Source organism: Coloeus monedula (assembly GCF_965178545.1).
Source record: "Coloeus monedula genome assembly, chromosome: 3".
Lineage (NCBI taxonomy): Eukaryota > Metazoa > Chordata > Aves > Passeriformes > Corvidae > Coloeus > Coloeus monedula.
This window is the reverse complement of record NC_138783.1, coordinates 19696579-19723032: the sequence shown is the minus strand read 5'-3', so window position 1 is coordinate 19723032 and position 26454 is coordinate 19696579. Positions and strand designations below refer to the sequence as shown.

At 38.4% G+C, this 26454-nt stretch overlaps 1 protein-coding gene across 1 annotated transcript in view; it reads left to right on the top strand.

Moving 5' to 3' along the window:
- The window catches only part of ALCAM (activated leukocyte cell adhesion molecule), a 118685-nt gene extending 92541 nt beyond the window's left edge, over nucleotides 1-26144 (top strand). The window contains exons 7-16 of the mRNA XM_082278726.1: nucleotides 3852-3979; nucleotides 5640-5769; nucleotides 11167-11279; nucleotides 12147-12282; nucleotides 12357-12490; nucleotides 13936-14068; nucleotides 14776-14814; nucleotides 15118-15235; nucleotides 22159-22273; nucleotides 23836-26144. Of these exons, the coding sequence (XP_082134852.1) occupies nucleotides 3852-3979; nucleotides 5640-5769; nucleotides 11167-11279; nucleotides 12147-12282; nucleotides 12357-12490; nucleotides 13936-14068; nucleotides 14776-14814; nucleotides 15118-15235; nucleotides 22159-22246 (1019 nt within the window). The 3' untranslated portion in view covers nucleotides 22247-22273; nucleotides 23836-26144. The remainder of the gene's footprint in view (nucleotides 1-3851; nucleotides 3980-5639; nucleotides 5770-11166; nucleotides 11280-12146; nucleotides 12283-12356; nucleotides 12491-13935; nucleotides 14069-14775; nucleotides 14815-15117; nucleotides 15236-22158; nucleotides 22274-23835) is intronic.
- The last annotated feature ends 310 nt before the right edge of the window (nucleotides 26145-26454 follow it).

Below are 26454 nucleotides of genomic sequence, written 5' to 3'. Positions count from 1 at the left end.
GTAATCCAGCTGAATACAAAGCAAATAAGTAAGGCATTGGAGCTCTCCATGCAGTGTGAGTGCACCATTGCCTTGAAAACAAAAGCCATGGGCTGGAAGTGCCATGTATGTTCTGCCTAGATGATAGTTGCTTTTCCTCTACAGGGAAAGTTTGTTGAGCCGCAGGGTAGGGGATCAGTTTTGACCTTGCCCAAATAAAACCAAACCTTGGAGGTCTTTGGTTTCCTCTGGATTAAGGTTGTCTTTTCACCAGCTGTTTCTCCAGAATGACAAGCAGAAGAACTAATGGAGAAGAAAACCCCTGGGACAACTGTTACTCCTGGAAACACCACAGGCATTCCAAGCCTGCAGACACCTATCCCATCACTTTAAAGCTAGAAGCATTTCTTATTTTTTTGGTTTTGATCTAAAGCTGGGCACCAAATTTCACTGTGGCTTTTTTTTCTGTCATTTGTGGAGCCCCATGACCATGAATAACTCCTGCTGTGCATGGCAGATGTTCCCAGGAAAGAAATGTAATGACCAGAAAGCATTTGTTGCTACTACTTGCCAAGAGATGCTGTGCTGTCCTCATTTCCCCTCTGCTTTCATGCATTAGGGCCACTTCACCTGTTGAGGGTGAGGCTCTTCCAGGTTCCTGTGGTGCATGCACTCGCAAGTAAGAACTACCCCATGTGAGGGGAAAAGAAGGCTGCACGGCTGCAGGATGGTCACTGGCCATGTATAGTGTGCCCTCTGTATAAAGATTTAATGTTTGATAAACTAGCTCTTCTAGTCCTGGTCTAGTAATACACAATTTAATTAATTCCACCAGTGTGCTGCTAATTAGCAAATAATGGAAGGCAAGCACACCATTCAGTACCTCAGAAGAGGCCTCAAGTATGAATTTTGTCTTTAGAGTGTGGAGTTTCCCAACTTTCTTTATGAGTATTTTCATCTGCTGTAACTTCAGTTCCTTACTCTGCATAAATGCATCTCCAAATGAATTTGTGAAATTCTTTGTTAACAGATGCATTTCATGACTGCTGTTAGTTGATGTTAATGGCCTGTCTGATTTGGTTTTGCTTTTTTAGTTTAGTTCAGTGATTCTAATTCATTTCTCAATAATTGTGATTTTTTTAATGAGTCAAATATAATGCAGATTAAAAAAAGTCAGACTCCAACTCTAAGAAATTGAAGTCTTTCAGCCTTTTTTATTTTAGATGGACTGTCAAAGCTATGATATTTTGCATCTCTAAACCAATAGAACAAAATCATGAAGACCTGCTGCTCATTCCTTGCAACTTATCCATTTATCCTAAAGAAATGGGGAGAGCATGATTAAAATTATATGGGCAGAAGATTTTTTTAAAGATATATCTACTCACTCAGGATCTAAGAAATGTTTCATTGTTTGTTTTGTTTTTTTATTTTATCGTTTGTATTGAGTTAGTGCAATCTTTAGCATGCAAGTGTTTAATAGCTAGTTCATGTCCTGGAAGGAGCCAGCCACTGTAACCTCATGTGAGAAGAAGAGTGAATTAGCTCTTGCTGTGTTGGATGTTACTTGGATTAGGATAATTTAGCTCAGCTAGCAGCAGTTACGTGCTTGGTTTTGCAGCTGCAAGCAAGGAAGCTACTGAAAGCTAGGAGTACTAGGAGAGAAGTCTTGGAAGTGGGAACTTAGATAGTATTTCAGATATTTAATTATCTAGGCTCCAGTTATGTGGGGTTCTCCTCAGCAGTAATCAGTGTAAAAAGATAATGTTTGTCAGGCAGATTTCCCAGTCATGCCGTGTTGTTAGGTGTCTGTCTTGTTATGGATAAACTGCTTTACATGACAGATTAGAGTCAAAGGCACTTCACACTCATACTGCTTCCAGCATTGGTGTTTTCCTTGAAGTGGCACATTGGCTGGGACAGCTCTGGGATAGCAGCATTCATTTACTAAATGGCTGCCTTTTGGTGCTGGCTCCTGGAATTTTGCTGTTGTTGAAAGCAGAATCTCAAGTTTGCAGAAACACCAAGTCAGGAATATGTGCCACTGAGAGGCAAGATGTGCCTTCACCAGGCTGCTCCTGTTTATTAATGAAAGCAGGGGAGCACATTACTCATGCCAAACACCACTCTGCGTGGCACTGGATACTATCTTCCTGTTCTCAGGCTGCATCTTCCTCAGAAGAGTGACCTCTTCATCTTAAACATCTTAGTTTAAGTAGTCTTTTGCTATTTACTTCTGTATGTTTGGGGTTTTTTTCTAGTTTAGCAAATTAAATTAAAATTTGCTCCTGGTTGTTTACAGTAGATAGAAGGGTAAGATATTTCTACAGAAAAGACTGGTGCTTTGCAAGAATGTTAATTTTGTTTAACTGTGCCCATTTCATCCAGTTCTGTTTATCTCTGTGAGGAAAAACCTGTTCTAGACTAAAGTCCTAAAGTCTTAGTCTTTATTAATTCCTCCCTTTTCAGTCTTGAGACAAAGCCTAAGCAATTCCAGCATATATCTAGACGTTCTTTATGATAACTTTACCTTAACGTAAACTTGACAGAAGGAGACACACGTTTTTGCAGCAGCCCCTGAAACAGAGTTTTTGGTCCAGCAGCTACCAAAAGGGGCATGCATGTCATTCCTGGCCAGCTATCTCATTGCATCTGTTGTATTCCATACCAGCAGTGATGCTGGACTTCCTTTTTCTAAGCAGGAGAAGCTGTGCCTCAGCTCTGAAGGTACTGGGGAAGGAGCTTGTTCGGCCAGGGAAGGGAGCCGAGGCTCTGAAGGAGGGAGGGAGGGAGGCTGTGGCTGGTTGGAATCCAGTACCCCTCCTGCCCTGAGGAGGGGTGAGGTGCTGTGCTCTGCTGGGGCTCCCAGTCCTTGAGAGGCCCCAGTGAACTGCAGCTCCTGTTATTGAGAAATCCCGTCACAGAAGACAGACGTGATAAATGCCTGGAGGGTTGGAAGGGCTGTAGAGCGCACGCTTCACTAAGCACACAAAATCACCTGTCAGCCAGGGCTTTCTTTGCTGTGGAGATTTTTTAGTGCCTAATAAGGTGCGCTGTACTGTATCTTAATGCAAGACTGGCACCTCTGATGGAATTTTATTTATCCTTTGAAATTAAAATGGTGAGAGTTATCTGCCCATATTATTTTCTTTAATTTTGTTCATTTTACTTTGTTTTTTAAAAATTATATTTAAGCCTCTACTTAGAAAGAATAGCATCTGCTAAATAATGCTTTAGAAAATTGTGAAAGTAAAATGTAAGTTATAGTTCAACTTCAGTGAACATGACAGAAGTATGTTACATTTACTGTTCTGTTGACTATGTTAAGGGTCCTATTATGTTCACCAGATTTATCTTTCTGAAAGCCTGTAGTGATCAGCATATAGAATAGGCTGAATATAGTTGCTTAGTTCATATTTCTTTCTTTTTAATGCCAGAAGGCTATTATCTAGTACTAATACATGGTGTTGAGAGCTTCACTTGTTTTTCTGATTGCTGCAGTCCTCCAAAAAGGGAATTTCACAGAGGACAAGTTAATCCCTCATAATGAAATCACACCATGAAATGGTTCATACTAATCAGGATTTCTTTTGCTTTAAAGCACATGACATGTTTGTAATCATTGCTGTTTCAGTTACAGGTATTTTGGAGAAGAAAAATGAATTTTATGTCATATGATTTCTTTGCACTTAATTGGCAAAAATATAGAGAGTGTGATTAACTTCAAGTTCTTTTATGAAAAGATCTACACGTGCAAATATTTTCAGCTGCGGGATGATAAAATTGCATTTTCTTGGGCCATGAATATTGTATGCATAGTGTTGCTGTGCGGATTATGCTGAAGCTATTAAATATGTACATTATTTTCACAGACCCAACAGAGAAGGTGACTATTCAAGTGCTGCCACAAAGTAGTACCATTAAAGAGGGCGATAACATCACTCTGAAGTGCTCAGGAAATGGCAACCCTCCTCCACAGGAGTTCCTGTTTTACATTCCGGTGCGTCCTGCCTTGCTGTCGCTGCCTAGTGAAATATTCTGTATCATTCCTTCCTACAGACATTGCTACATGTCAGTGTATACGTGGTTTTGTAACAAATGAAGGAAGGAATTCGATGCGACAAACACTGAAGACAGACATTGACCATTATAGCATTCTCTGAGAATGCCTCACCTCAGTTGGCAAAATATTTTTGAAAAAATCTCTCCTTTATCCCAGCCCACCAGAATTTTGCAGGAGTTTAGACCTACTAAAAATTACAAGGCTTCATTTCCCATCATCAGGTATTTTAATAAACAGTTTTGATTACAGCAGTTTAGCACCTTGAAGGAAACCAACTCATCTGTTGTCATAACACAGATCCAGCAGTGAAAGTACAGCAAATTAATTCAGCTATATTTTGGACTTTCACAGATTAATCTTTGTGCAATTTCTTTTCTTCAGTTAATTAATTAATTGTTAGGTGGCATATAAAACACAAAAAAGAATGTGTGTGACAGCACAGGAGAACAAATCTGTCAAATGCATAAGACACAGACTGAGAAAAATAAAGGCTTTGTTACCATTAATCTTCTTAGTACTGGTGAAGTCCACAGACAGATGTGGCTTTATATTCTAATGCTCCTGGTCCTTGTTCCCATGTCCTGCTTCCCACTCCTACTTTACATGCCTTATTTGTTCCTGCTGCAGCATTGAGCAGAGCTGCTCTTGCAAGACAGAAGTGGTATCCTTTCAGATATTTCAAACCCAGAATATCACCCTCTGAACGTAATTGTCGTCTACTCTGGGCTCCTGGCATGTTTGAATTGCTGAAGAGAGCAAGGGGAGCTAGGAGCTGAAGTCCTTATCTCAGAACAGCCATTTAGATTCAGTGAATCATCCTAGAAACTCACTAAATGCTTGTGAAAAAGTGTCTGGTATCTCTCCTTGCTCCGCTATCACAGTGAGTGAGCTAAACACCCAAGTTTGTCTTATCTTTGGGCTCCCTGTCTTTTCTCTCAAGAAGAGCTGCAGTGGGTGATTCCTTCAAAAGGCTCAGAGGTATTATAAATCTCTTTCTGGATCCAGAGATAGGAATTAGGGTATCATCCTATGCTTGTTTCAAAGCTGATCTAAGTCAGTAAACAGGGGGAAACTAGGGAACTGGACAGCCAGAAAGCAACATTTGCTGGCTAATTCAGAACACCAGTGTCTGTGGATAACTGCATATAATGCAGTGTATACCTGACCAGGGTCTATACTGTGATGTGGATAAAGCAAGGTTTGCTTGTGCTGTTCAAAAATTTGCAATGCAGTACAAATCAGTTCATGATTTGTCCCAGACTGAATATATCAGAATCAGATTTAGCTACACAATTTGTTTTGGTTTTTGATTTCTGCAATACTTATTCTGCTAAACTTTCAAATTTTGTATATTAACATCCTCTTAAAATGAGTTAGTCATTCAATTAAAAGAGTAAGCTCTTGATTGTAGTTGTTTTTTAAAATTATGTTCTCACACAGGAAGTAAATCACAGTATAATTAATAGGTAATTACACTTCAATGATGCCTTGTCTATACGTACTTTGGAGTATTTAGCTATCCTTATAATTTAAAAAATCCTCAACAAAAATTAGTGGGTTTAGCAAGCCCATGTACAGTCTTGTTTTCCACCCGCAGGGAGAAACAGAAGGTATAAGAAGCTCAGATACTTACGTAATGACAGATGTGAGACGAAATGCAACAGGACAATACAGGTGCTCTCTGACTGACAAAAGCATGATGGACTCGACCACCATCACTGTGCACTGTAAGTCATTGCATTTTGCACTCTTAGGTAGGATACAAACTGATCTTGGACCTCCTGGGATGGTTTCTCTGCTTTATGTATGTAGCTTAGTGCAGTTACCTACAGGTGAAGCGGTGGGTTTGAAGGAGTGTCTGGTCATTTCTATTTATTCTAATGTATTTCTGTTTGAAAATCTCAACTTTCTCAATTCATTGGCCTAGATACAGTTTCACTTCATGTAACTTTTGTGTAGTATACACTGTCACATACAGTGAGAATTCTGGTATTTTATATTTCCGTCATGTGAACGTATATAGAGCAAATTACTCTCTTCTGGCTGTGCCTTAGAATGTACACAAACATGGAAGCTGATCCACAGGGATATCACTGAAGGCCATTCTTCATAATCAAGTTCACATTCCCTCAATGAGCTTAACATGTAAGGAGTCTAGAAAAGAGACTTAGGATGTTGTTATGTTCTCATAGGAAAAGTTGCTTTTTTTTACTTTTCCCAGGATCGTGAGAGCTACAGAGCTCAGTAAATTTTCTTTAGCTGGATACTGTGTATTCACACTATCAGCAACACTTCGAAAGCAGCCATTGAACTGGTGGAACCATTGAAGCAAGAGTTGCTTTTAATCTCCCTATGGAGAAGACACGAGCAGGAACTCTTATGTTGATGGTCTGAAGTCTTCACGGTAGCATCAATAGTTGACAGGTTCAGAGGGATCTGATGGATAATGAAGTTTAAAGGCTTCCACAGTTGTTGTACTTTACATGAAAACAAACTTCATGTTTTTGTGTTTGGTTTTGAATTTTTTTTCCTGGAAGAGATACAATACATCCATAATATACCTGTACATGAACAATTACACTGTTATATTTAATTAATATTTTGCCTTTAGTAAGTTCATCTGCTGTTACCCTGCCCACCCCTTCTGTTTGCCAAGAGTTGGGCATATAAAATCTGAAAAGAGCCCAGTGCTTCTGCCTCTTACCTTAGCAAAGTTAAGGTAGCAAATGTAGCTTTATAACTGACCCTTTAATTTTTCTCCTAGTGGACTGCATGTCTACTCATACTTTCATAAATAATTAAAAAATCACATCCTCCACTCCATGTTATTTTTAACAAGCCAGTTTTCCTTTCTCTTCTAGTTTGTGTGCACATTGGAAGAGCTTTACTATGCCAGAGAAGCATGTGTTTTCTAGGTGTGAGTCTTCCCGGTGTTGGCAGCTAGTGCAGCTACCCAGAACTCAGAGCTATGCTCTAGTACCCTACTGCTTCATTTTACTTAGGGTTCATTTTGTTTTTCCAAAAAACCTCTATCTGAAATAAAGCCTTTGCTTAAAAGAGGTGCAATGGCCTGGAATAGTTCTGTAATTCCTGAATGTCCAGACCATGCCCAATCCTTAAGGTACTTCAGTGTCTTCCTTATGCTGCTCTAAAGCATTTCTGCAGGATGTAGTTTGTCCTTCAGATAGTACTTACTAATGCCTATCAAATCCTACTTTTTCTCCCTCTTTTGCTTTATTTTTTACCTTGTCACATATGGATGAATATTCCTCTCTCTGCTGTTACACTGAAAAAACCTTGATTAGGAGTCAGGGCTTTTCATTTCTTCCCATCCAATCTCAGTATTTTAGATTTTCTGTTTTCTTTTTTAAAAACCTAACCACAAACACAACAAAAAACAGGTAATATAATAATTTAAATTTGAGAAACTGTTTACAGTAATTTGTTAAATTTCAACTCTAGTGCTTTTTCCCAAAACAATTTTATTGAGCATTCTAATTACCCTGATTTCTTTCAGTGTCTAGGTAGGGAAAGCTTCTTGCTGGTATGAAAAAAACATTATAATGCCATATTCCTCAAATATTATTTGCAGAAAAATATTCTGGCTGAATACAGAGCACCCTTTTTGCAAGTTGAATGTAAATTATGAGACTTACAGAAAGCTGAAAATTGACATTGAAGCATCTGAGTTACCCATAGTGTCTAGGGAAATATTTTATTTATAAAGGAAATTGAGGAGGGATGAAAGGACAAACTGTACAACCTGAGTTCTTGCCCTTCGGAGCAGGATCTGTGCAGCCAGATCCTAGTTTAGAGTCCAGCAGAGCTGAGTGCTTGTGGTTGGCATGATTTGTCCCTCTACAGAGGGAGCAACAGAAAAAGATTGATGTTGTGGGTTTGGGGTTTTTTACACTAGGTTGTAAATTCTCTGCCAGCTCTGTTCCTTCAGTGAGTTTGCCCAGGGTCAGATGAGCAAAACTGGCAGAGAAGGGGACCAGAGCAAAAGCTGTTTACAACCACTTACAGAGATGTAGCAGCACTCCCTGAGCGAGGCAAGGAAAGCACCCTGCAGCAGAGGACAGGTGTATCTTCTCTCAGCTATAAAGAAGCAACTCTTTCAACCCACAGTCCCCTTTCTTTATCTATTGCTATGGGGATTTGAGCAACTTGGCCTAGTGCTGATGTTCCTGCCCATGGCAGGGGGGTTGGAAGTAGATGATCTTTTAGGTCTCTTCCAACCCAAACATTCTATGATTCTGTAACTGTTTCTGCATGCAAAACCTAGTATGGAGTAAGTAGGTCTGTGGAACTTCCTCTTTGTGATGCTTTCCTTTCTGCTAAAATGGGTTCTGCAAACCACCAGTAAATTAAAGGTCTTAGGAGTATAGCACTTGTATTTCTCTGTAGATATTTTTATAGCCTTGTATTGACTTGTCTCTTTCATTAAAGCCATCAAAAATACAGGGGAAATCACCTTTTGAATGTTGCATGGGAAAATATATTCTCAGGATACTAGGAGAAGTTTCTAGTTGTCTGCTAGTTTATTCATGGAGCTCAGACAACAAGCAAATGCCTGCATAGTTTTCCCAATTGTAGCACAGTACAATCAGAGGCCTCCTTTAAATGCTGGAAGTCTGTCCTAGATGTGCCACAGTTTCCAAACTGAATTGTGTGCTCCAGTCTTGCCCACATTAATTCCATACCTCCCTCACATGATGTGGTGATACGTGCAGAATGCACTGTTTGTCTCTTCCCTGCTCTACTTGGTATGCAAAGACAGCACTGAAATCAATGCAAGACTTCAAGTGAGACCACATTAAGAGCTAGCATATATTGAAAATGGTGCCTGATGAGGAGCTTGTTTCTGAAGAACATTTCAAAGCCAAATGTGAAATGTACAGAAAATTCTCACAGAAAAGTTTTTCTTTCAATGGAGACAAAAATTTAATTCTGACAGTCTTCTGTATGCAAGAAATATTTTCTCCTCATACTTCTGTACCAAAGAGAGATTATTTACTAAGTAGAGAGATAAAGGTAGCTACATAGCATTTCTTTGTGGACCCGGCAGATAAACTGGCAGAAAATTAAGCTAAATCAAGTTGCTTGTGCAGAGTTCCTAGAGGGGATCCTATAACAGTAGCTGAATTCTGTCTTGCCTCACAAGTCATACAAATACTGCTCTGAGTTACATAGCTCATCTCATACACTGTAAATTTTCCTGAATTGCTATAGCAACCAAGACCATGGTGTGAGAGGGATTGTAGTCCCAGTTACACCACACAAAGGGGCTGGCAGGGCACAGACTATCCTGGAGGAAGACTCAAGGATTGCTCTGGGCTCAGTGTCACTCTTGCCTGAGATGAAGGCAAAAACTTCCATGAATTTTTGCTCCCTGTGACAAATGTGAGAGGAACACCTTCTGAATGGTCTTGGTGATCTCTTGGGGTTGAGGTGCTATCTTGCTTCAAAGAACAAGAGGTTTAAGTACATGTATAAGGAAATTCTTGAGGGAAAAAAGAAAAAATCTTAGCTTTTTCTTCAACCACCCCTCTGCCTTGATAGAATGTGTTTAAGGGTAACAAAGCAAGAAGAAACACATCCCATACACCATCCAAATCTATATGCTGCTCACCGGAGGAGTCTTGTAATTTTATTTCTTTATTTTTCTTCTGGAAGCCACCGGAGAATAATTGGATTCCATTTACTGGTTACAGGAGGGAGGATAGGAAATCCCCATAGGAGTACAGAAACAAGATGCCATTTTATCTCATCAAGATCTTTGACAAATGCACAAATGAAAGTACAGTCCTTGTGACCTCTTGGACGAGACACTGGGCTTGTAACACAGATAATAATGCTGCAGACTAGTAGTACAGGCTGAACCCTAGTTGTTCCCTGAAGTTCTACCTCTAATTACAATGGTGTTCCCAGGGCAACCACTGAATGAAGCCAGTAGGGAAGTTCATGGTTTTGTGAAGGAAAACTCGCTTTCCTCTACTGTGATTTTTGTCTCAAGCCTTTTTTTAAGCTCTGCTTAAAAGCCAAAAGGAGGCTTTACAGTACTTTGCCAGCAAGTACTATATTTGTGATGAAGTCATGTGTGCATTTGACTGCACATGTTTGTGTGTGCACACACACATCTGTGACAGTCATTCAACCAGGCAACTTGGCTCACAAGCAAGGCACTGTCAGAGGGGAAGCAAAATAGAGATTGGCAAACTCTGCTTTTCTTTCACTGTAGGATTAAAATTTTAAAAAAATGACCAGCCCATTTATACTAAGAAATAGCTTATATATATAAGGTTTATATTATATATAAACCTTTATACTAAGAAAAATCCAAAGCAGTGTTTTCTGATACTCCTGTTACTGGCTCTCACCCTGCCTTGTGTCAAACACAGCTGTCGCTGACTGCAATTTCCTGGGAGCTTAAATATGTCAGGCAGAGCTTGGAGTCTTTTTTGAGGTACCTAAAGTGGCACTTTAAGTAAAGGGCTTCGTGTGTAAAGGGCCCCAACCCTGTAATTCAGACATCTCACCCTTTCAGTCAGTATCATGTCTCATACACCTTCTTTGACCACCTTCATCTCCTCCAGATTTTGAGGATAAAAATCCTCTAGTTTTATCACACAAAAGAAAGGTACCCCTTGACCTGCCTTTTTCTCTACAATTACTATTTAGCATAACCTGTCCCCACCTGCACTAGTCCTCCCCTGAAGATGCATTTTTACCTGGCCCATAGCAAGCTGCCCTCACAGCATTCTGTACTTCCTTTTCCAAATTCACATACTTCTATGTGGAGTACTTCTTCATCTTCTTATGCCTACTGTGTCATTCTTTCAGCAGAACAAGGTGAAAAAAATGTATCCATTTTTCTAGTGATTAGTGAGGTTTTGCTTTTCCTGTTAGCCTATAATTACAGCAAAAATATGAATGTTCTGCAATGCCTATTTTAGAATAATTCTCTCATCTCCCTTACTTGTAAAATTGACTTAGATTTTATTGAAGAAATGAAATCTTGAATTTAATGAGTGCAATTAGTCACATTTTCTTTTCTTGGTAAGCCTCTGAAATGGGCCAGGCTTTCTGAGATTAACTTTTTACAAATGTTCTTTCTATCCCAGATTTGGATTTGCAGCTTACTCCTAGTGGAGAAGTCACAAAACAGATTGGAGAGGCCCTGCCTGTGTCATGCACAATTTCTTCCAGTAGAAATGCAACTGTGTTTTGGATAAAGGTCAGTAATTAATCTATTTCACACTTCATCTGAGTGTTCACCCCTTCATATTACTGCTGCTACTTCAGTGTTTTGGGAGGAAGGAAGGAAGGAAGTTGTTCGTTGGGCTTTTTAAAGAATGTTGTTAAAATGAGTCTTATGCATATGCTTAAAATGAGATCTTATTCACTCACATTGATGACTGAAAATCAGTTACTATAATTATCAGCTCAGCTTTCAAATAGAGAGAATTAAGGCATATTGTAACACAAATACAACTTTCTCGAAATTGTCTATGCAAGGCCTTTTGAGAATAAGGTTCCTCTAAGAAAAAAAGCCCGTTTGGAGGAATTTTGGTGCATTTTCTCAGAGATGAGCTTGGTCTTGGTTCTGATAAACATAGCAAAAAGGGCACGGGTTGAGAGGTCAGACAGTGAAAAATGCAGCTATTGAAGAAGGTGGCTTTACACCAAACCTGTAGTGCTGGAAATTTACAGTAAGGATGCCTAATGGTTGTTTATGAGGATATGTCGATCTCGTAAGCCTGGCCTAGAGGAGAGTTGCTTGTGTCTCAAACATGTTTTGTCACTTGTGGTCTTGGCCAACCCACTAGAAAAGCTCAGAGCTAATAACTGATCCCATTTATGCCCTAGATTTAAAAGCAATATTGTTCAGGAAGAAAGGAGATGGCTTCTATAAATCTCCATCAGTTTCTACTTTTCACGCTGGATATTCAAATGCTAGTTATTAATGGGGAAACAGCTTAAAAGTGTGGCTTTAATTTTCCAAAGCATGTGAAAACTCCTGTTGATAGTAGTCACATCTGTCATTAAGGGGTTAATGTATTGTGAGTCTATCTCTGTCACTTCTAACTCCTGACTTTATCAGGACAATACCAGAATGCAAACAAGTCCATCATTTTCAAGTCTTCAGTATCAAGATGCTGGAAACTATGTCTGTGAAACGACCCTCCAGGAGGTGGAAGGATTGAGGAAAAGACAGACACTTAAACTTATTGTGGAAGGTAAGAGAGCAGAAAGTTATGATTATTATTGTTCTTTTTAAATCAAATGGTTAACTGCAACATTGTTCTTGTAGGAAAACCTCAAATCAAAATGACCAAGAAAACCAACACAAATAAAATGTCTAAAACAATTATCTGCCATGTGGAAGGTTTCCCCAAACCAGCAGTGCAGTGGACAGTTACAGGCAGTGGAAGCATCCTAAATAAAGCAAGTATCTTTCTTATTACTTTATTCACCAAAAACTAGTGTATAAGAAGTGCAAATCAAAGTCGAGGAACATTTTTCAGATAGTGAGATTGAAGAAAAGTCTTTTTCATTTATATAAGAGAAGGTTAAGTGGTAGCTGTAGCTACATGGTACTTACATGGATGATTTTTTATGATAAAGCCTTTTTGAATAGAACAGGTGAAAGCAAAGGAGATCCACTGGCTACAAGCTGAAGCTGGAAGGAAAAAGAAAAGGTTACAAATGAAATATGCATTTTTTAAATGAGGGTACTTAGTCGTTTTATCTGGGTAATGTGCTGATTTCACCATTGCATAAAGAATTTGCAAATAACGATGGAATTGTAGAACTTACATTAGAAAGCAAATGGGTACTTGATGTAGGCATTAGCTGAGTGAAGTGTAATGAAATTTGGCATGTGTGAATCAGAAGTTACATTCAGTATAATTCCTTATGGGCTTTGCAGCTTTTATCCTAATATTTATAGTTGGTTTTGTATGGTTATACCTGTTGTTTCTCACATTATGCCCGCATCCTTGGGGATAAATAAGAAGAACTCCTACATAGCAGGCAAAATACCTGGAAAATATGCAAACTGAAATATTTTTATATGGATTACCAAATCCCATGCAGAGTATTGCCACATTTTGCCTTAGCAGGAAAAATAAATGAGATCTCTCTACAGTCAGTGGATGGAAGTACAATGTACAGTGCTCCTGTAGATTCCATTACATTTCATCAGGTTGTGCTTTAAGCCTACAGAAATTATGTGTAGCTGTCAAAATTTGTCCATTGACTTGTAGGTATAGGACAGCAATTGTCTTGAAGCTACACAAATGATTGAAAATAATTTTCTCTGGGTGTTGCATTAATCCAAGAATGATGTACAGCAAATTTAAAGAACAACACATCACTATTACAGTGCAGATACTGTAGGTGCTACTAAATACACGGAGCTTGTCAAAATAATGCTTAATGTGGAAACAGCTTAGAAAGCTGGAAACTGGAAAACTTAGAGCAATTCTTTTCCTTATAATGACATAAATGAAAAACAGCAAGATGGAAAAAATAACACCTTAGAAGTCTGAAATTTCCTTTAAGAATTTTGCCATTTGGAATATTTTTTAAATAGTTGAAAGAAAAGCAAATACAGAATGTTGTTAACTTTTTCAGAATAAACCTTTATTATCATTAGTCTTACAGTGTGCACTATGCCATCTATAACTGGATATTTTGTCCGGCTTTTTCTTTCAAATATTTGCATTGCCATTTAATAAAAAATGTATTTCTATTGCTATTGTTTGGAGAACTGAAATAATAGTTGAAAGTTATTTCCCTCTGAACATTTTCAGTGTGTAACACAATTAATGAGTGTACTGTTCTTTGTGTTTTTAAAGGATACTAATCTTCATTTTTCACCTTTTCAGACAGAGGAGACAAAATATGTTAATGGGAAATTTTCCAGTAAAATTGTAATTGCTCCTGAGGAAAATGTAACTTTAACTTGCATTGCAGAAAATGAGCTAGAAAGGACTGTGACCTCCATGAACGTCTCTGCTAGTGAGTGTCCTCTAAAGATCATTTCTTTAAAGTTACAGTTTCTCATAAAGTACCCATACATCACACTCAAATGAAGAGTAGGTCTGCATAGTAATGTTGATACTAAGATATTTAACCTTTTTGTCTTAAGTCAAGAAATTGTAAATCCACTCTGGATCAGTAGTACATAAAATTTATTGATTGCTTTCTACATGAGGTCACTTAGGCTTCATGACTTTCTTGGCTAGATACCTCTATTTAGAAAAGTAAACAATATTACAAAATAATAGTACAACACAATAGCACAAAATACTGCAAAGTAATACTTTATTTACAAGACAGAGGTCTTTATTTATTGCTAAATTGACAATATCCCTTAGTCCCTAAATTCCAGTTTATTATTACTGGTATTACTTGACTCACAACAGAAATCAGCCATACTGGGCTTTAATCACATCATGACAAAAAGTAGTGAGAAGCTTTGGAAGGCTAGCACAGAAATACTCAGAAATATTTCTGACTTTAATATTATACAGTTTTAGAGTAAAATTCTTCTAAGGGATATATTATAGTTACAAAGGAAAGACTTCTGTTTAAAGATGGGATTAAATATCTTGTTTGGCAAACACTGTTCCAGTTTCTGTCACTGGTGTAAATAGGCAATTAAAGGTGATGTTCAGGTCAAATATGTGTTGTCTCTAATTTAATTTTAACATTTTTCATTTCAGTAAATATTCCAGAATACGATGAGCCAGAGGATAGGAGTGGTACGTATGGTTTTCTCTCTGTAACCCTTGCTTTTGATTGTCTCGGTTCAAGACCTGTGTAGAGCACTGCACAAGTTCCTTAAAGTCCCTTAAAGCTGGACTTGATTTGAAATAGTTAGTGCTGTGATTGACTAAGATGTGACTTTCTTGAAGCTTAAAAACACGTTTAAAGAGCAATGCCTAGTTTGGGTTTTTTTTTCCATTTCTAGTCCCTTTTCTTGTTTCTGGTGAAAATTCTTTAGAAATGTTGTAATGCTTTACTTTATCGTAGGTCATCTCATTAACTTTTCTTCTTTGCTTCAGATGACAATAGTGAAAAGGTTAATGACCAGGCAAAGCTAATAGTGGGAATTGTGGTCGGTCTTCTGCTGGTTGCTCTGATTGCAGGTGTTGTCTACTGGCTCTATGTGAAGAAATCAAAGTAAGAATTTTTGTAAAACTTTATACTAAACTGGAAAAAGAACAATGATAAGCTGATAAGCAGAGATGTATGTTTACCTGTTTTCCTTCCTCTACAGCATTCCAGTAGTCTAAAGTGGGGAAAAGCTGTTACAGTAGGTGCACTTGGTAGAGAAAGGAAACTTGGTACCCCTGTCTTGTCCTAATGCTGAACAGGACTCATGTCCTAGAGGTGGGGTTCAAAGATTTTCATAGATCAGAGTTGTAATGAGGTCCTTTTCCCTGACAGCCAAGTCTGTGCTGACTCTTGCATTTAAATATAGTACTTAATTGTGGAACTTGTGTGGAAGTCTGTGTGGTTGTACTGGTGCTAGAAACTGCCTTCATTTAGAAATTGGCTAGCTTGTTTTCTTTAAAATGGAATAACATACAGAATAAGGCTCAACCATCTCAGGGAAAAGAGAGATTTGTTTTGTTCACCTATATTTTAAGATTTCTGAAATAAAATTGGTAAAGATAGAGCTTCTGTTGCTGAAAAATCTAGAAGCTCTCATCCCAATCCAGGTTTTAGCCATCACAGGCATAGAATAGCATTTTTCAGTGAGGCCTGCTTGCTTTCAAGTTTCTTCCTTGTCACAGAGGCTCACTTCTGAATATAAATGGGAGGGTCTCAAGAAGTGACCATGTTACTCTGTCCTTTTGAAGTTGGCTTGCTCCATTTGGTCTTATCCCTATACCTTTGTCTCCAGGGAGAACCAAAGGCAGTCAGAAACAGGCTTGCTTTCTGACAGCTCTTACAGCTGCTTCTTAGCACAGGAGGTTAAGTGGTTGTGCATAACAGGCACTGACAAGGACAGGTGTAAAAGCAGTCTTAAAGTTCACTTGGTTTTTGTATGATCTTTCACTAAAATTGAATCAAATGAAATCTAAAATATACCAGTGGTATTTTACTATGAACAAATGTGTTTTCACTGATGCGAAAGTGCAACAAGGAATTCCCCATCTGCTAGGAAATGCTCTTTTTTTTTTTTTTTTTTTTTTTTTTTTTTTTTTTTTTTTTTGGATAATACATAAAAATTTTAGTTCAACCATAACGGATTAGGTTTTTGAAGTTTTTCAAATATAGAGTTGTTATAAATTACCCAAGCACAGAACCACACTCAGATATTAAAGAGGATTTTTTTGGGTTTTTTCCAAAGCTTATGCTTCTTGTGTTAAAAAATTAAAAGTAACAACATAGTGCTCTTCCTCCCACACTTTGCTACTGTTGCAGTAATGTCTAAGATAACTTTGTCATTCATTTTTGAATGTGTGAATGTAGAATCATGAAACCTTGGTACACTGGTTTGGGTTTCTTTGGATGAGGTGGTTTGATTATAACAAGGGCAGAGAAGGTAAAATATCTTTTCTTGCACCATTGAGTAGTGTGGGGAGAGCTGACAGGAATCATAGAATATAGCATGAGATGAATTTATGAATTACAGTAACTTTTTCTGCTTCAAAGATAGAATATAGCATATCCTAAATGGACAACACTCATTTTTCTCATGCTCAACTTCTCTTCCTAAAGCTTAGAGAAAAAATTAGAGCTAGAATTGATTAGACGGGTTCACTGGAAACAAAAATACCTTTATAGTTTAATAATAGTCTCTGTATTTGACATGTGGTTGCTAGCTTCAAAACCCCTTAATTGATATATCATCATTGACAATCTCCTGTTCTCTGTACATGTTTAAATTGATCTGTTGTTATCCTCCCTACTTTCTGCACACCATACTTGCAGGAGCAAGCAGAATGTCAGTACCTATTCTGACAAAGTTTTCATTATGAATCATAGCCTAGAAATCAAAGCAGGCCTTGCAAAAAGCACCTTACACCTTTAGGCACAACTCCATCCAGGCCAACAGGTAGTAGTTACTTTTTGAACCCACCCTTGACCAGTAACTCACCTAATCTCTATCCCCAAAGTGACGCCAAAGGAAAGTCTGAGAACGCAGCAGCACAGAACTTTCCAAGTCTGCCGAGGCAAGAAAAACGTTAATTTTTTTTTGTTATTGGTGTTGTGGTTTGTATAATCTTCTATTGTCTTGTCATCCACACTAAGTAGGAATTATACTTGTAGCCTTGGAATATATTCCCAATAAATCACTTGTACAGTTACTCACTGCCTCAGCTCCACTTGATGGAAAAGCTGATTATTGCCACATATTCTTTTCAGTGTGAATATTATCCCATAAATCAGAGACTCATCTGTATTCCACGTCCTGCAACCAGCCTCCTTTTGAATAAAAAGTTGAGGCTACCTACTCCAGCATGCCTTGTTTCTCCTTCATCTGAGCAGAAGGCCAAACACTTGTTTTCTTCAGATTTCTCCTTTTTCCAAAAAGGATATTGTAAACTAATATGCACTGAACAGAATATAACTCAGCACTTCAGAATCTTTCTAAAATTTTTGTGTCAGACGTCAGTTGAGAGATTCCAGGACACCCATGTTCGGTAAATGCTTCATATATGAAATTTTCACCTTGCCAGAAACAGCTGAGGACATAGCAGGAATTAAAGATTCAGAAAGGAAATAGTGCACCCTGTACCCTGCTCTCTAGTCATGAAAGTTTGCACGTAGATTGGACCCTGGCCCCATTTTTGTCCCTGGAGTTTGGAGGTGCCCAAATCTCAAGTCACAAGGCTAGATAAAGGTTAAAATCGTTCAACATCCAGTGAAGGAAACTTCAAATGGACCAGCTGAATCACAGCAGCAGTCTTAAAATTGTTCACACTCAGAGCACATCAAACTCTTGAAATGTTTCTTAGGTCACAGTGATGACAAAGGTTACTGGCATCTCTGAAACTGAACATTTGAAGCATAAAAATTCTGCTTTTCTGATACTTTAGAGCAAACAAGCATATGAGTCCACACATGGTGGGCCAAAAAAGTAGGAAAGTCACTATGTTTTCAACAAGACTCAGCATTTGTGTTGGTTTTCACTCAGTTCCCTTCCAAAGAAAAGACATAGTTACAAACATCTCTGAAAGTGTCAGTTCATGACAAAAAACTAATATAAAAGTGACACAAATTAAAAACAGTCATCCATTTCCTGATGATTGGAATATTTTTCTAGGATCTCTGTGGTTTTTCCTACTGATGGACATTTGAAAACAATTGAAGAAAGTGGAAGGCAAGGTTGGAGTAAATAAGGAGGTTGCAGCTAGTCCAGATTGGGATGTATAAAACCATTAGCTCCTAGAAAATCTTCTGCAACAGTGCAGTTGAGTGTAGTTTTAATGAAATTCATGGCTCCTGCTCCAACCCCCAGAACTACACAGATGTGCATTATCTTACATGTCATTATCACAAGATTGAGTAACAAGGACAAACAGCACTGCATACTTTCTTCCTTAAATAGTGTTGAGGGTGAGGCCTAGACTTGCGAGATTAAAAGAATTCAGAAATTAAAACCCTACTGCAATTTTTGGGTCACCTATATGTAGTCTGTATTTACACTACAGCAGGAAAAACAGTTATCATGGAAAATGGTCTTCATATTACAAACAATGCTATGAGCATCGTTCAGTATCTGAACAAGATCCATGAAAATAGTGGCCCCTCAGTACATACACGCCAAAGAATGCTAAAAACCTCACTTTGGTGCTACTTACAGACAGATTTTGATTAGGATTCCCTGGGGATAATTGTTTTCCTGAAGAGCAAGCATAGATAAATATTAAATATGAGTCATAATTTTAGCAAGAGCTCGAAATGATCCATGATTTACAAATTAATTTAAAGAAAAAAGAAAAGAGTTGAGTGAGTAAACTCATATTTTTACAACCAACTTCTCACTCTTCAGAACAACAGCATACAAAAGTGTGGGCTTTTTTTGTGGAGCTGCAGATAATGACAATGTGTGAGAGTGCTCCGGGCCTGGGCAAAGTGGGCTGTCTTCCCTTTTGGGCAAATCCTTGGGAATACTTCTATCTGTTCAGACTCCATTGCCCACCTGCTCAGACATTATCAGGAAGTCACTCTTGAGTTGAAAATGGAGCAAGCTGACAAGAGTCAATGCACAAAAAATGTAAGGAACAAGTGTTGTTGAATGCTAAGCTGAAAAGGAGCATTTGTCCTGTGCCTGAAGTCACCCCAGGAAGTGATGGAACCTGTGTTTTGAGACATTTCTGTTACAAACCCAAGCCACGTCTGTCAAGCCCTGGGGATTGGTGCCATGCCAGGGGTGGCTGTGCCTCTGCTGTTGGCAGGGCACTGCCACTGGATCACACTGCTGCAACTCTGCAAAATAACTGCTGTGTCTCTCAATGACACTATTTGGATAGCACTAAAAAAGGCAGCAGCATTGTTTGTGCTGAGGTGTTGAATCTGCCTAGATAATGGTATTTGGGGAACAAAAAAACCAGGTCAGCAGGATCACCAAACCACCATAAATAAACAGCTGCATTTCAGTCTCAGGCACTGAGAATTGAAATCCATCTGATTGTCAGACATGAAAAACTGCTGCTGCTCTCATTTCAAGCAGGTGGTTTGTAACATCCTCCAAAAGAGTTCTGGAGCACCTGCCTCTTTCAAAGCCAGTGTTGCTCTCTGAGTGTCCCATTTTTGCCCATTGTGTCTTTAGGAAAATAAAGGTGACATTCAGTTTCACTGTATGCAGAACTAAAATAGATTACTTTCAAAATCAAAACCTGATCGCGTTGCAGAATATCCTGACATTAGTCATTGAATACTTTTAACCTAATCGAAGACCAGACAGATCCCTCTGCTGTAAGTGTCAGGTCCTATGAGATTCAGTCTGCTTTGGGCACTGTAAAACTCTTGATAAGAGGCCAAAAGAAAAGGATCCCAGTGAGCCATGCCCATAATCTATCCAGTCTCCAAGAGCAGACATTAGCAGTTATATGAGGACAGATGTGCATGATACTGCTTTCTCACATCCAACTCATTTCAGCTCAGGTAATTGCCTGAGTCCAGACTCTTTCAGCTTTTAATCTCTTTCCCTATTGTCTCCTATTTTGTGGGACTTATTTATGGAAGACTCATTAGCCACATGACAAGCCAAATTACGTGCTCAACCTAAACCAAACATGGTTTTAATTTAAATTTAAAATTTTTTTAATTTTCAAGGGGTTTTTTTTGGAGGGGTTGTTTCCTTTTTGTTAGGATTAAAGAGATTTGTGAAAGGTTATTAAGCTCACAGAAGGTCAGTCTCTACTAAAGCACTGAATTTTCTTCTTCATTGCATCTCACATCCTTTCTTGCATGCCATGTGTTTCAGGTTTTGAATACCAGAAAAAAATAGAATGTTACTGCCCAATGGAAATTTACCACTGTAGAACAAGTTACTTTGTAATACTATCTCAGCACTTTTAAAATTAAATTTGCCTGTAATAAAGAGGAGCTCAGATCTTTGCAGTAAATGGGTTTTCAGGATGACACCTTCCTGTCAGTCACACAAATATAACAGAGGCGCCCTAAACTGATAGGAAAAGGTAAATGCTGCTTTAAAATGTTAAAACTTATAGCCCCTCAGGAAATAACCGCCTCTAAAACCAAAAAGATTTTAGAGTGGTCCCTTTCAGTGTAGCCTGTGGGATTTGGGATCCAGAATCCCATGCTCCCCTGGCACTCCACCTCCAAGCTGTGTTCCCCAGCCCGGAGAGCAGCATTTCAGCAGCACTCCCCGAGGTGGGGGGGTCAGGTGCATTGGCACCCCCTCAGGAGCTCTTCAGAGACAAAGACTAAACAGTGCTGTCTCAGTAGCACTGCTCCCAGGGTATTCCAGCTCAGGGCACACACGGCAGGCAGCCACTGCTCCCGGCCTTTGCTCAGATGGAGGATGTGCACAGGGGCGCTCCACCAGCGCGAGCTCTGCCCGCTGCTTCGGGAGGTGCGTACCTGCATGGTGTCAGCGTGCCATGTCACACTATCTCCCTAACCTGTGTCTTCTTTGTATTTTGCAAGTCAGCGTCACTCCGGGTCTTTACCCTGCAGCAAGGGTGAGCATATGCATCAATCTGTCACAACAGACCTCACTTTTCTGTTTGGGGAAACAAATTATCTGTAGAGAAAATGCAGCTACGATAATCTGCTTTGACACAAGGGATTTACTTCGTCCCACTCAAACACATTTGCCCATTTACATTTTCAAAATAGGGACCTTCAAAATGTTATCACAGCACTGCAGGAATCCTTCACCTTGGCAGACAGTGAGGCTTCTCACAGATTAAATGAATGGCATAGTGGTTTTATTGTGCTAAGCTAAACTAAGCACTCAACTCATTAATTCATCACCACTACTTGCATTAAGGAAGACCTGCTATTTTTAATGAGGCATACCTCTTTTTTTTTCCCCCCTCAAACATTTACACAATCTCATCTTTACCCAAAGCTTGTCAGTCATAGCTAGCACAGACCTAGAAGCTAGAGTGGGATTTTTTCTCAGTGTTGCCAGAATTTTCATTAGTTTCTTCACATTTAAAGAGCTTCCGTTTGGCACGGGCTCTGAAAGTCATTTACTACGAGTACACAAAAGATTGCTGTGTTGATCAAGATATCTCAGCAACGCTTGGAACGTTTTAGTACGCCTTAAAGCAGACTCGTGTTTATTGAAACAAGCTGCACAATTACTTTCTCAAGAAACATGGATCTCCACAACTGGTTTAACCTTACTAAATGTCTGCTAGCTCAGACTAATTCTGAATTCCTCAGGAGGTAAATCAAACACACAGAGCCCTGCTGCAATACTTCTTGTGGTACTCACAGCAGTGGGGATCTGGTGTCACTGGCTTATTTACAGACATATGCAAACCTGTTGCTCTGCTCAGAACAGATGTCAAAATTTTCTGTTTACTGTGAGGGGAGGAGGCAGTGTCATGAATATGAGGATGGAACAAAATGCTGTAGACATGCAAAAATGCCCTTCCTTTACATTATAGGACAGCATCAAAACATGTCGACAAAGATCTTGGAAATATAGAAGAGAACAAAAAACTAGAGGAAAACAATCATAAATCTGAAACTTAAGAGAAAATGTGTCAATCATCATTCCAGGTAAGTGTTTCATGTTACAGCATTAACATCTCTTTGTCCACCATTTCTCTCTGGTGATTAAAGCTGTAGCTTGGGCTGGTGTTCACCTTCCAGAGGTGAGGCAGTAGAGTCGTTTTGTGGTGTAGACAGACAGACTCAAGCTTTTGGCTAGGTAAGAATTCAGAGCTGCACACAAAAATATAAAAAGAAGCCTGACATTCAGATGGAACTTAATATTTGGCTTTATTTTAATGTATGTGCTCAAGGAAATGAAAATATAAATTTGTATAATGTATCACTGTGGTACATATGTGTATGTAGGGTTCAGAAGGTTTCAAGGTATGACTTGAAATGTTTACAGGAATTTCTTCCCTTACTGAAAGCAAGAGTTTCCAAGTCCTTGGTCACTTTTTTCATCATTAATGCAAAGGTCATGAAACTTCCCTTAGAACCAAACAATTCTCTTAGTCTAGATTTCACCCACCTGTACTGTGATCAATTCTATCCTGGAAAGAGACACTGTCCATTACATTAGTAACAGGTTTGAAAGTTTCCCCTGCTGGGATCTGTATGAAGTAAACTGTTTACAAATGATCTGGCAGATCCCCAAGTTCTGCTGGGAATTACAGGAGCACTGCAAAGCACCAAGAGCACCACCCTGTGCTCACACATATATACACCACTGCTGCACCTCTCCTCTTAGTACCCAAAGGAGGGCGTTAGACCATTTTTCTGGCCAATTTAGGCCATTTAAAATTAACACTGTGATAACACAAGAGTCTGAAAACCAGCTAACCGTAGAGAGGTTTGTTGAGTTTGTCATCAACTGTTCTTAAAAATGAGAGTAGTACACAGGGAGGGGTGTTTGCATTGTAAGCTCCTCTACAGGAAACCTGTAGACAGCCCTGATTTTCAGTGATCTTAAGCAAATAGCACTGGACACTTTCTTGAGGTAAAAGGGGTTTAAAGCATTTGGAATTATATATTTCATGTTTACATAACAAGGTTTCTTATTTCAGTGAATGCAACTCTCATTAATAATGTCAATATGTCAGTATTGTCTGAAATTTTCAAATACCAGTCACAAGTTTTTCACTAAATATTCAGAATTCATTGGCTTATATAGAGCAATTACATAGTATATAAAGAGATGCAGCATTGCTGTAGGCACTTTACCAGCAATATCAGTGTTTTATTAGTTTGGAAAAGGGAGTTGGGAATACCAAAATTATGGCCTAGGAAGGATTTAAAGGTGGAAAACAAGTCAATTTCAATGTTGAAAAGGTTGCAGCATAAATACAATGTGTGCCTTCAGTGCAATCTTTTACTCTGTATTCCTCCAGAACAGTAGATCTACACAAATGAAATGGACATAAATCCATTACTTACCAGATAAATTTGCAATATTGTTCCCAGTACGTCCAGTAACAGTGATTCTTGTCACGAAAGAAAGTGTTTGCATCACTGAGCTGCAGAAGAAAGTACTATTCATGTATCTGTTATTTGAAGTTTACATACAGAGTAGTCATGATGGGTAACATATTTTAAAATGTTTAACTGGCTTTTATCTTTCATATTTTCAGAGAATACATATAGACCAATTGAAGCATGAACGTGGATTGTATTTAAACATATACAAAGAAGTGACAGCTATTCATGGTTCAAGTATTAAGCAGATCATACTACCAGGTTTTCAAAGGATTTTAGACACAATTATCTCAAGCTAAAAAAACCCCACAAACTAATTTTGGCAACAGCCATGATAATAGGTCACCATGTTGTGTTCTGTTTGAAATATTTTTTTGTAAATGTCTGCACTGAAGATTTCTTTTTGTTTGCCTTTATGTAAATTTTTTACGTAGCTATTTTTATACACTGTAAGGCTTTGTTCTGGGAGTTGCTGTTAATCTGATGTATAGTGTAATGGTTTTATTTCAATTGTTTTTATGACACCCTTCGAGCAGGTACATGTCTAATTCTGGTTGTTATCAGTGAAGCCTCTGCTTTGTAGCAAGTACCTAGAGTGTAAGATTGTCTTAAAGGAAAATGTCAAACTCCTTTTCCATTCTTTGAAATCGTGGTAAAGCAGAAGGGGGACAGCTGTGACAAGAAAGAACTAAATTGTTAATGAAAAGGAACATTTAAAAAAACCATGCACAGCTAAACAGGCTAGAAAGGGAATAAAGAGTTTCCCTGAAGAAGTCTGGGTATTTAGCAAGGAACACTATGAAAAATTCCTAGCCTACATACAGCTGGTGGCTAATAAATCCTTTTCTTCTAGAGCAAGACACGCATTTTATTGATGGTTATCAGTCGTCTTTCATGTTAGCATTAGGATAAGGAACTGGAATTCTGGATTAATTTTGATTCCTTTATGTTATTCGCTGCCTTAAAGTACTGTACCTTTTCTTCATTTCAGAGAGATACCAGTCAGAATTGGAAACTTTTTTTAAAACGTGGTCATATCAAAGCTGCATTTTTCCCACAAAAATAGAATATATATATATATATTTTTTGTGTGTTTTTGTTAACTATGCTACAGATATTGAATGCACCTTGAGATAATTTTAGTGTTTTTAACTGGTACCTAATTTATCAAACAGTACATATAATTGTAACAATGAAATGTCTATGTATCTTTAGTTACATTCAAGTTTGTAACTTTATAAACATGTTTTTTGCTTGAGGGAATTTTTAGAATGGTACTTGATAGGAAAAGGTTTTAGGGTGAATGGCCAATAGAAAGTTGTACTTAAGGGAGATAAGTTTCATCTTATCTGGAAAGTTAGTTTCTGGAAGAAGGTAGCAGGCAACTTTGATAGAGCGGAACAGTAGAATAAGCAGAACATCAGGTTTCCATTTACAAATATCCAGGGAAAAAGTAAGTTTTTATAGACTGGTAGGCAAAAATAAATAAATAAATAAAAGATAAAGATGGACGTTAGGAAATGTATTTTGCCACTTTTGCATTATTTAGGGGGAAGAAAACACTGTTACTTGTAAATTTGTAAAATGTTAAATGTCTGGGCAGTAGTGACTGATGTCTTAATAAAAGCTTCCTGTAGTGCATTGGCATGGATTAAATACATAAGATGTCCTATAAACTCTATGCTGTATAAAATATTAGAGGGAAATCCTGTTATATGCCTCTAAATTTAATTTGTTACTGTTTTACTTGGCAAAAAAAATTATAATCTTGGTCAATATTTAAACCAAAGTAAAATGGGGGAAAAACCAAAGTAATTTGTTTTGCATGGCTAAGCCATTCTGTTATCTCTGTAAATATTGTGATTTTTTTTCTTTTTAGAATTTTGTTAAAAAAATTCTAAAATTTTTAAACACCTGTTTTTCCAAAATAAAACGTGAACACACAAAAAAGTTACTTTATATATAAATATATCTTTTTCTTTTGGTGCAAGAACACTGCCAAGCGATACACGTTTTTTAAAAGAAAAAACAAATTCAGTGGGCATGACTCTGAACGGGAAAAGTTGTACCAGAGTCCTGTGAAGGAGTGTGCATCTATCACCTCTCTTTGTTTATAACACTACAAATGGTTCTTAAATACAGAGAGGAATCTTCCAAAGATAGGGAAAACTCCAAAGGGAAAGCATAGGGAAGGGCTGAAAATTTTCATACCGCTGTCAGGGGAATATAGGGCAAAGGAGAAGAAAAAAAAGTCCTTCAACTTTCACAGCTACAGAAAAAGGAATATAAACAACTCCTCGCCTTTGGGATTCTGCTTGATCTCCTATGCACTTTAAATCGTCAGTCCGAGGAGCTGGGTTTTTCACTGCTCCAAGTTCACTATAGGCAAGTCTCAAGAACCAAGAGTGCAAAAGAATTAATGTTTCTATCCATGCCTAAACAACAATAAAACTGAAGTATTGTCTTCACTGGCTTGTGTGAAATCTCAGTTTGCAAGAACACGTGTGAGCCCAAGGGAAAGCGCTTACCCAGAGTAAGCTGCTGCTGCTGCCTCTGGTCCTGCAAACACAGCCCCGTAGAGTCTGGCTGGCAGGAAAAGTCATGGGATGCTCATTGTGGGTTTGTGGAGCTTCTCCTGGCCCACAGCACCTGGGGAGCACAAGCACTTGCTCAGAGGAAAGCACAAGCTGGCACACAAAGCCTTGCTAGAGTTCATCATGCAAGTCTCTGCTTGTGACCTGGACAAATAATTACCCCAGCAGTGAATTGGGGGG